The sequence below is a fragment of the Orbicella franksi genome, chromosome 13 (genome assembly GCF_964199315.1).
Source record: "Orbicella franksi chromosome 13, jaOrbFran1.1, whole genome shotgun sequence".
Classification (NCBI taxonomy): domain Eukaryota; kingdom Metazoa; phylum Cnidaria; class Anthozoa; order Scleractinia; family Merulinidae; genus Orbicella; species Orbicella franksi.
The window spans coordinates 6,654,558-6,665,721 of record NC_138157.1 but is presented as its reverse complement, the minus strand read 5'-3'; the positions used below and the strand labels follow the sequence as shown (position 1 = coordinate 6,665,721).

Genomic DNA, 11,164 nt, shown 5'->3' with positions numbered 1-11,164 from the left:
AACTATAACTATTGTAGTTTCTTTTATTGTACAGACTTGTGAACTTATAGGTGCTATATTACAATCACATCTCTTACATGCGTTTGAAGATAATCTTTTTTAGTCCGTGTGTATTAAAGTGAGGGTTAGTTGTGCTAGCTTTCAAAGCATTCTTCAGCAGGGATGACTGAGTTATAGTGTTCTCCAAGACCATATGCATGGTGATGGTACCTAGAAGATTAAATCACAGGTAATTACTCAGTTTCTCATCAGGTACCAGTACTTAACCTGTAGTTAACTTTCTATAATTCCCGCCTCGTCCCCAGGCGCGGCTGCATTTCGTCGGCGAAGAGCGAGAGAAGCAAGGAGCGCGGTGCTTGATGGTTCGTCAGGCGCCTGGCATCAGGACGAGGTAGCTGTGTTTCGATACCGCGGCGGGCGTTTTAGGGGCCTTAGGAGTGAACAGGTTTCGCATACGTCTTCAGTTATTAATAAAGAGAAACAATCGTCAAGCTGGGACTTTGTAACTGAAACCCCATGACGTTTGATTCCCTACTCTCCCCTTCCCCTCAACAACGGACAAGAATGATGCAATAACCATTAATAGAGAAAAATAATCCATTCATTTTTCATCCGCGTCACACCTGACTCAAAAGCTAAGGGTAGCAAAATGGCTTTGTCTTTAATTTTGCCTCGTTCGTCCTGGCAGGAGACCATTGCTTGGTCCTGGTCTCAACAAGAAACAATGACCTAGCAAGCTTAGAAGTCTTCTTAGAACCATCATGTTAGACAATATGGAGTTTATGAAACCACGACGGCGACGCCGAGGACAACGTCGATTAAAAAATGAATTTATATTTTACCTACGAATCTCGTGACACTCTAAAGTCATTTACTTTGTTTATCGCTCTCAAACCTATCGTAAAACTAAATCCGGAACACAGCGATAAATTTGAAATAAAATTTAAAAAATTAGTCGTCGTGGTTCACGTTCTTCAGACAACGCAAAATTGATCATTTCACGTTGTTGTTTCGCAGAGGACGGCAAAGAAATGTACCAAGAATTATAACGCACGTCCACAACCATTGTACTGCTCAGTAATTCTTCTGTTCAGTGACGTTCCCGTTGCCGTCGTGTTTTCGTAAACTCCCTAATAACACTTACGAGAGCGAAATTGGTTGTGATTCATATTCCTCTCCTATTCTTAAAACAGGAGCGTGAGCTTGGTAAACCTCTATTGGCATCTTCAGAGCTTGAGACAAAGCCTGGATCTATTGGGAAATCAGAACCACGAGATAATGAATCAACTGCTAAAATGGCAATTGACATAGCGGCTATAGCCTGTGAAAAGGCTGCTAAGGTGAAGGGCGAAAAAAAGTCGCCGGGGACGTTCAGCAAGGCGAGCCGAGCGCGGTGTGGTCACCAGAAACATGTTTCGTTGCGTAAAATAAAGCTTCCTTTGTAAATACACAGCGGATTTTGACCGATTACATAATCTCATCCACAAGAAGTTCTTTCATTTCTGAATCGCACTATATATTGCGGACTTCAAATCCTGTTCCAGCTGTCTCTTGTCATCTCTTGTCAGTGTAGCTTCCTCTAGGCGTTCAGTTAGTTGAGACGCAGCGCGAAAAACAGGGAGCGAAAAATAGGGGAGAAGCGCGCCGAGAGAAACGCCTCGAAGAGGCCATTGTTAGTGACAAACTGAATACAAACTTGACTTGCTTAATTTCTCTTTACATGTATTATAATACCATCTGATACACGACATCATTTAATTGAGATGCCGACACTGTCCTACGCAAAAATACGGGGCCTTCAAACACCGCCAAAAAATTTGACTTGTGGCCGAGTTTTTGCTTTTAGGGACCGTTCATTTTTTATAAGGTAGGGGGGGCTGGTGGGATTTGGGGGGGGGGCCATGCGAAAATAAATGGCTTTCGAGGGGGGGCCATCCCAAAAAAATAAGGGAAAAAGGGGGGGTCACGTGAAATATTTTAGTAAAACTTTAAAATGGCATGATGTTTGAATATCAAAAAAATTGCTATAGAATAAACATAGAAGGCAGGATACAAATTTATTATAAACTTTCCATTTGCTTTAAAAAAACGCTTGGCGACAAAAAGCATTTGTAGCTACTGAAAAGAAGTATTTAACACTGTTATTTTCGAATGCAACTTTCACTGGCAGTCATCTTCATCTTCGCTGTCGTCGAGTTCTTCGTCGCCGCTTGTGCTGCTATGGGAGTCTCTTTCACCAATGCTGCAAGAAGCAGCAATGCTTTCCGTCAGAGTGTACTCTTCAGGGTACATGAAGGTGTAAACATAATCTCTGACTTCCTGCTCAAGGTTGGTGGTGATTCTGCTTCTTGCAGCATTGGTGAAATAATTCCCTGTGCGATGTATGGCCCATCTCTTCTAAATAACGACGTGGCAACATGCTCAACTTCAATAAACTCTTCCGGGACGGCCGTTCTAGGAGGGTGCACAAGGCATTGCGGAAGATCATTTCCTAGCGGGTTTCCAACACAGATTCCATAAACTCGTTGGACGTTGTTTTCAGTCCGCTTCCTCTTTCTTTCATTTGACTTTCTGCGGTTTTCTTTTGTCCTTCTCCTTTTGTTGATGTGCTGTTTGAGTATGCCCTTGAATATGCTGTTATAATTGCTCTTCTTATTTTCTAGTGCTTCCATGTCCTGCGTGACCTTCGTCAACTTAGCTTCTATAAATTTGATCTGTTTTACATTAAAACTGTGGGCAAATTCTTCGCCCTGCTTTAAAGCAAGTCCATTGCACTGAAAGAGTGTGGAATCGTGGCATTCAACTTTTCCACCATTGCTCTGTGTTCTTTGATGGAGAAGTTCAGTTTTCTTCCATCACTGGGCTTCAACTGGTACCCTGGCATGGAAAACTCGCTCACTCACTCGCCCTTTCTGAACAGCCATCCGCACTTAGAAAGATTGCTTCTTTTGCTTGTAAGATGTCAAACTGCCTGGATCGTTCAGCTGTAAACCTTTTCTTAAACGACTCGTCGCTTTCGCCATTATTGCGCATTTTGGAATGAGCCTCTTTCATGATTATTATGGACGTGCCCCGTTCTACATCGTGCAAGACATAGCAGCACTCAACTAACGTCAAGGAGCTTAAAGCAAAAATACGCACTCAACGTATAGCATCAACCCCATTTTAAAGACGGGGTTTGCAAAAGAGGAGGAAATAAAAAGGAGGAATAAACCTATACATCGAGCGAGAGAAACACAAGCTCGATCAGATAGCTGCAAGAAACATAGGAATGTCTCTAGACAAACGTATAGCTTTCTCAAAGTAAAGCTACGGCGTCTCCGAAGGAAATCGTAGGAGAACAAATATGATATCCGTGATAACGATCTACCTACTGTGCTTGCAAACAGTTCTAATCACAGCCGGGCCCGGCGTCACAATATAGAATGCAAGTAAGCAACATGTTCACGGTAAATTTCATATTTTGTCCCTCAAAAGCAAATTCATGGAGATTTAAAAGCATATCTTGCAATAGAAATGAGCCTAAACAATGCATAAACACATGGCAAATTACAGGTGTCAAACTCAACGAGTCGACATGCAGATAACAGCGGAAACCATGCAGACCTATGACCTGTAAAAATTTGCCATAGCACGATCTAACGGCTCAACTCCACTAAAATTCCTCCTTATTACACAACATGAAGTGCCCTTCATGAATACGAGTGAAGCGACAAGAAAGGTCGAGTGACCGAACAGAGAACGGTAAATGTACAAATGTCACGAACCGTAAAAGTCTTGTAGGCTAGTCAACCCCATTTTACCTTGAAAATAAAGAAATTTTAAACCATAGATAAATTTAAACCACAACAAGTATGCTAAAATTTATAAAAAGTAATCCACTATTTGCAAGATTTGAGAACACTCGTAGCTTTTTGTTTTACCTGGACAGGGCAACATTTATACATGCCTATCACTAGAGTAGAGGTAAAAACCTTCCAAATAAAGACATCTGTAAATTAAATGTAACAATGTGTTTCACACAACACATCAACAGATTTCCAGTTTTTTCACAACACTTCGTACTTGGTTCAGTATCACAATGCAGGAGCAAGGAAAGACTCTGTTCCAGGCCACTGTTACTTCCGTAAGATTGAGAAGTTTATGAATGAGCACTATGAGGAGGGGGAGAACTACAGAGAGTTTCTAAAGTTGTCCTGTCAAGAAAAGGTAGGAGAAATTTGTTCTTTTTGTTGTGAAAGGACTGCATCACCCATAGAAAGATATCCTAAACCAGTTCCTGACCATTCCTGCCTACCGGAATACCACTACCTCTCCTACCAGAAGACCCCAAAAGAAGGGCGTGATCCAGATGACTGGCAGCCAAGGGTCCAAGCGAAGAAAGAGCATGGAGGTGGCAGGTTGGTTTTATCTGACCCAGAGAGTGTTGCTCTATTTGCAGATAAGTTTATTCTCAAATCAAAGTTTGTGGTGGATTATCTTCAGCATCTTGAAGTGCTGGAATTTAAAAGGAAAAGGAGAGCAGAAGAAAAGGCAAAGTTAAGTAGGGACGCAAAAGATAAATCATATGAGGATTATCCTTGGACTGAGTTGTGCGAAGATCTAACCAAGCTTAAAAAGCAACGTGTTCCAGAACAAAACAAGTACTCAAACCACCACGGGCTGAAGCAGCATTTGAAAAGCAGCAAGAGTGAGAAAGTAAAGGCAATTGTAAGACATTCATGCTTGCGGCAGAAGAGTCCTCTCAGAGCTGGCCAACCAACACTGAGAAATGCCAGGACATTGACACAAAATGACAACAGGGTAAGTGCTGACAGCAGTGAAACGGATGAAAGTGACAGTGATGAGTATGACAGTGATGCCATTGACTCTAGGGGAGAAGATGACTCAAGTGATGTCATTCTTGCATTCATCAATTCAGATGAGGAAGATACCAATGAGAGGCCAAATGCCACACGCTCAGGGCGAGCCATAACTAGGAGATCCGAAATTGACTTCTCTTTCTTTTGACTTGTTTTTTAAACAACAACTCTCTGTAGTATAGGGATTGTAAATATTGTCTTCATAGTGAGCACAATAACGTGAAGTAGGGGGATAATAGAGAAATATTAAAAAAGTTGAAATCTAAATATTGTTTGTTCAATTTTTTTTTTTGGGGGGGGTCATCCCCAAAAATGACCGCTATAAGGGGGGGCCATGTGAAAAAATTGGTAAGCTGAGGGGGGGTCATGCGATTTTTAAATGGTGCTTCCCAAATCCCACCAGCCCCCCCTCCCTCATAAAAAATGAACGGTCCCTTAAATCTCAAACATTTTATTTACATGACGTAGTAACAAACCTCCAGATGTCCTCCCCATGTGGTCGTGCTGGCGATTTCTTCACAATATTGAATGAACTGATCTGCAAGGGTTGAATTAAAACATGTAACACTATATTTTAAAGGGCGAGCATTGAAGGGCGAGCTCAAAATATAGCTCAAATCATTACTTTTTAATATCAGTTGTAAGAAAATAGCAGCGCATCTAGAGAAATAAGAGAGAGAATCTTATCTGATCACCTCAATGCAGTGAGCACGCTGATCGTGGAAAAGTGAAAAACATGCCTTCCTATTGATTTACGTTATATTTCCTTTTCTCCGAGAAGAGAGTTTACTAGAAGGCTACTTGTCAGCTCAGTTCCGAGATTGCCAGGAATATCGGAATTTTGTCATGAGCTGAGTTGAAGGTCGCAATTCCTCACCCATCTTTCTTTCGCCAAAGTCACCACACTAGCTGGCAAAACAAAAACCTAGCTCTGAGATTGTAAAAAAGGGGAGGGGCCATTCTGGCGCAAACACTCAGCGCACACCTCGGCAACCGACAAGAAAAGTTTTCACCGAGCTAGCCAAAAATGAAGTAAATTGAGTTTTTACAGAACAGTAGTTCAAACTCAATATGTACATGCTTTTATCATGTTTCGTGGTTTTCCGTTCTCGTTTGTCGCATTGCGTATTGGCTCGTGCAGGACCCTCATTCCAGAGTGTCATCGTGTTACAATTGTTACGTGAAAACTCAGATTGTTGAGGACTTATTTTGATTCAGTCCGCGCTCTTCAGAAAGCAACTGTGTATGAACAAACCGAATCTAGCATCTTGCTTCGCAAAAAGAGCACTAGAGTTTGAGAATTTCTGCCGGGGAACCCGCCTGAAAATCTCAATCCAGGCTGCTGCGGCTTTCTCTCTCAACCTAGTAATTTTATAATGATGATACGCAATAGACATAACAATTTCGGACACTTTTGGTTTGTGCTGACATCACGAATTATATTGTCCGTTGATAGCCGTTTTTTATTACTGTAAAATCTTTATACTTACGCCATTGCTGCTTGGGTATGTCCCCGGCAAAAATCAAATTTTAGGATACTTGTATTGTTGGTTGTTTATAATGTTTATGTTTGTACTGTTTATTTTACCGGTATATGTACAGTGTACACTAGATTCAAAAAAAGCAATTATATGAAAATTTATATCATTCTGGCATAACTTTTAATTTGCCTATATTTATTCTAAATTTTAATACTGCCCACAGTGCAAACATTGCGAAAAACTGGTATAAATTTAATATTTATAGGAGTTTCTCAGAATGTTTGCCCTCTACTCAATTTGAGCATAGTTACTAACTATGATGTGAGTGAGCGGTAATATAGAATATTAAATTCTGTGCCTGCTCTGCGATTCACATTCCCTTTGGTTCGGCATTACTTAAACTTTCTAAAAACCTTTTCCAAAAATACTTCCCTGGCTTGTTGGTTTTCACTCGAAGATATACTGTACCTCTCACTTTACTTGAGGGAGATGAAAAAGTGAAGGAGTAAGCAAAGGTTGACTTGTGGCAAGTCTAGGCATTACTACGCTAAGTAATTCGCTGATAACTTTGTCATCCATTCAGAAGTAAAACCAAAACCAATCGTGACTTGCTCATACGGGCTTTCCCATGCTTCGCAACAGCCACATTTATACATTTTTTTCTTTGAGTTTTGATTGGCTCACCACATTATCCGAGCTCTTTGTGATTGGCCAAACCACCTTGTTCCAAAGGTCTCTCTTCTCTAGTGTTTACTTACTAATAGGTTTTGGTTTCACAACACCCAATGGAAACCTGCTCTATGATTATACTGGTTAATTATCAGGTCAAGCGCTTACTAAATTTCTCTCTTGGTTTCAAAGACCCATCAATCTTATGTGCTTTATGGCGATAATACGACATGGCATTATATTCTTGAAGTTTATTTGCTTGCTTACCTGGTGTGTACAACTGACCCGTTTTTGCATCTGTTAAGAATGGCAGAAAGTCATCTTGATGGTTCAGTATGTAATCTGCTGCAAGTTTTCTTAATGTTTGCATCTCAGTCTAAAACACAAGAATAATTTTATTACCTTGGGAAAATCCTTAGCTGTTTTAATGGATTATTCCAAGCTGGAAATAGAAATTCTACTTATTGCCCTGCATGTAATTTCAGTGTTAGTTCCAGGAATCAGGTAATTTGTCAAGACAACTCTTGTAACCAGGCTGTTTGCTTGCAAATATACTAATATTGTGAGGAGAGAGTAGCTACTGATAACTGTTGAGATCTCTGGGTTAAAAAATTCAGTTGTCCTAAGTGAGTAAGAGGTACTCCCACTGAATTGCAATAAATAAGCTGATAAAATTTACAAGTTCCACAAGTTTGTGCCACCTGATTGAGTTAGGGTTTTCTTTAACCCTCAAGGTTTGACTTACATATCAAATTCCAGAACCAGTGTTCTGTAACATCATCAAACACCAAAGAGAAAGTTGAAAATATAACACACAGTGGAGCATTTTTGATCAAGTTTAATATGAAACATTGGCTAGAGTGTTTGATACATCTTCTCAGTCAAAACAAAAAACAAAAAAACAAAATAATCACAAAAAGCTAAGCTAATTAAGATGTGATATCCAAACCATCTTCATAGTTAATAATTTCATTAGCTCAAACATGATCAAGTATTAAAATGAGACGTTAAGAAAATCCTGAGAGGTTTACTTGAACTTAAGAAATAGGATGCTCTGAAAAAGGGGAACAGCTGGTTAAAAGGACACAGCTGGAAGGGGTCTCTGATTAACAATTATAAATTAAAATACCTGTTGATTTCTTCTGGACAGCTGATCAGCAACAGCATTATACAAGCTGACAAAATAATATGAAATATAAGCTGGAAAAACTCACAATAACGTCATTAGCTCTCATAGAAAAAGTACATTTACAGCGCAGAGGTTTAGGGTGCATTTTCTTAGGAAAATCCAAGATTGGATTCTTAAATCCGAAAACAGATTTTACGTTTCTTTACTTAACAGATCAATCCAAGATCACTCGGATCATGGTGCATCAAAGGAACCGAAGAATCCACCTTGGGCAAGGATTTTTTTGGTTCTTTTGATGAAGTATGATCCAGGTGATATTGGATCAATCTGTTTAGGAAAGAAACGTAAAATCCATTTTTGGATTTACGAATCCAATCTTGAATTTTCCCAAAGAAATGCACCCTTAGTAACATTACAAGATTATGACTTCCTTCATAATCAATTTTTTAGACCACAAGTATATGTCCTCCTTTAAAATTTGCTTGGTCCCTCAAGCATGATCCAGAAAAGCCCAATAGCAAGATAAAAGACACTTTCTTCAAGTTTCTATCAAGCTATAGAAATAGTCATAAAAGTTTAGAAGAACTCAAAAAAGTTGTGAAAACTCTCGCCTATCAGCTTGTGCTACATACCAATTCCCATCTGGAGAGATCTGAAGAGAGAAGAAAATCATGACCAAATTGGTGATTATAAATTACAGGCACTGACAGAGCCAATTTCAAATTGATATCCATCAAATATGGTGTTCATCAAGAAAGTATCCATACTCCTCCCATGGAAGGGTTTTGAATTGAGCCCTCTTTCGCCTCTCTTAACAATTTCCATTGGCCTCCCTTGAGGTAGCATAGGCAATTGGGTATACTCTGGAACTGCTGCACATTCTGACATACCTCTTTTATGGATAAACATTTAGACGCTAAGATTTCTTTGAGTTTCTCAGCTTCCACATTGCGTGCACTGTGCACATTTTCCAGTTCAGCTTCAGCAATTCTTTCTTCTCTTTCCCTTTCTTTAGCAGCCTTTTTGTCCTTAAAACAATAAAAACACAAATCAGAGACAACCATTAGCAGTATTTGTTTCAAATTTTAATAATTATTATCTTGAGAATTTGTCTTAAAATCAGTAAATTACTTTAAATTAATGAAAAACTTACCCTTCTTTTCTGAGCCTTTGAAAGTTTTGATTGTGATTCACTGTTATCTGCATTTAGAGACATTGCTTCTATCTCCTTGGTAACATCTTGTCCTTGACTATTTTCTCTCTACAAATCAAAAATTTACCAATGGCTGACTAACCTCAAACAAAAATAAGAAAAAAAATACAACATGACAGGCAGACAACTACATTTCCTTGATCACACCTATCATGGTTTAACTGAAGGCAATTTAAATGAAGAATAATGTTTTATCCACACAATACTGGGGCTGGCCATCGCATGCATGCAGTCATACTGAATTGTCTCCTCTGACAGCACAGAAACAGTTCATTTTGTGGGTGATGCTGTTGCTTAATAATCAGAATGCTGAACTGATAAGTCTGCTAAAGCCTGAGATCAATGCACAGTGATCTTAGACAATCCTTCAGTGCCTCTGTTCACTGACGAGTACAAATTACAGGTGACTTTCCCAACCAGTACCTAAATTATTATGTATGTGCCCTCGCTATTGTCAACTCTAAATTGTGGAAATCCAGCTCTTATTGCCGCATAAACATGTACTATACCATTAAATTTGCTACATGAAAGATGAGTTACTGAAAACACTCACTGTCAAGTCATTTTTCAATACTTCAAGTTCTTTCTTTTGCCTGTTAGTTAATTCTTCCTCCAGCTTTGCAATCTCCAAAGCAACTTCCTTTTTCTTCTTTTTGTCACCCTTTGGAACAGAATGTTTCAACGACTGGATTTTGGCTGCAAAAATAATACTTTAATAAAGAATTTATTCAAAATGATACTGGTACACTTTTACATACATGTTTACAATTCATGATGTCCAGTAGCTAGTTTTAGCTTACACTAATTAATTTAGAAGGTTGTTTTGATAAAGATACAGTAACTCAAGGGGAACAAAACCGCAAGGAAATTTAAAGAATATTTTGTTTCTGTTCGAAAATTATGTAAGTCTTCATTCAACATCGACAGAAAATAGAATAGTTGAATAGTTTTGACTGTTTCGACCGGCCCAGGTGCTGCGAACCAAAATGTAACACGACGTAGCGATGTTGGGAATGATAGAAATGACAGAAATTAGATCAAAATGATACAGCACCAGCATTGAAAAGTGAGATTTAAAGAATGCAAAATACCTTGAAGTTCTTTCGCCTCTTTTTTGTGCCTTTGAAAGGCGAGTTCTAACGACGATTCCCCTTCCTCGTCCGCCATGTTTGCTGAGATGGTATTACATGAAGGTTCGAAAAACCGCAGATCAACTTGAGCCTGCGCTCGATTCCTTCCCAGGTCTCCACCTCTGCGAACGTTTCACCAACGTCGATCATGGTAAGGGTACGGTAATTTACTTCTGAATTTGTAGTAGGGTCCACGTATGGACCGTCAAAAATTGCAAAGCCGGCTATATTTCAAGCCGTCTTGCGGGGTATTGGGAAAAGTTTTCAATCAGCAATAACCGCGCCTCGGATGAACCTCACTGGCTACGGTAATGCCACTGCGCAAAGCTAATGATGGAAGTCACTTTTGAGTTCATAATGAACGCGGACAGAGAACAATTGTGGTACAGCGTAGAAGTCGCGCAGGTTTTTTCACTGAAACGCAATCTTGATATTCTTCACCGGAATAAAGCTATTATTTCGTCTTTCGGATTGGAATTTTTCTAAGATGTAGATCACGGAACAAATATTAAAGTCGATTTAGTCAAATTTGTGAAGCGCCTGCGCATTTTAGACCTACCCCAGATGAAGTCAGCCATATGCGTTTCTAATAGATTATTAACGCAATCAACTGCTTTTGTTTCGTCTTTTCGGTTTTTTTTTCTCTGAAGTTCCACTTTGTAACGATCTAAAGAAAATGT

At 39.4% G+C, this 11,164-nt stretch overlaps 1 protein-coding gene and 1 non-coding gene across 3 annotated transcripts; both read right to left on the bottom strand.

Annotated features, from left to right (window-relative positions):
* Nucleotides 1-20: 20 nt before the first annotated feature.
* On the bottom strand, nt 21-10,582 carry LOC145466215 (deubiquitinase OTUD6B-like). 2 transcript variants are annotated; one of them, XM_081449951.1, is made up of 10 exons: nt 10,446-10,580; nt 9,908-10,050; nt 9,295-9,402; nt 9,032-9,169; nt 8,774-8,793; nt 8,142-8,187; nt 7,280-7,388; nt 5,339-5,400; nt 1,145-1,251; nt 23-210 (listed from the first exon to the last, which is right to left on the bottom strand). In XM_081449951.1, the coding sequence occupies exons 1-10, from the start codon at nt 10,519-10,521 to the stop codon at nt 135-137; spliced, it is 885 nt and encodes a 294-aa protein (XP_081306077.1). In that variant the 5' UTR covers nt 10,522-10,580; the 3' UTR covers nt 23-134. The 2 variants fall into 2 exon arrangements, with proteins under 2 accessions (XP_081306078.1, XP_081306077.1); XM_081449952.1 differs by lacking the exon at nt 8,774-8,793 and having other exon boundaries at nt 21-210; nt 9,012-9,169; nt 10,446-10,582.
* A 92-nt stretch (nt 10,583-10,674) lies between these two features.
* On the bottom strand, nt 10,675-10,813 carry LOC145466848 (U4 spliceosomal RNA). Its single transcript, XR_014041980.1, has one exon. It is a non-coding gene; the product is annotated as a U4 spliceosomal RNA (small nuclear RNA).
* Between the last annotated feature and the right edge of the window lie 351 nt (nt 10,814-11,164).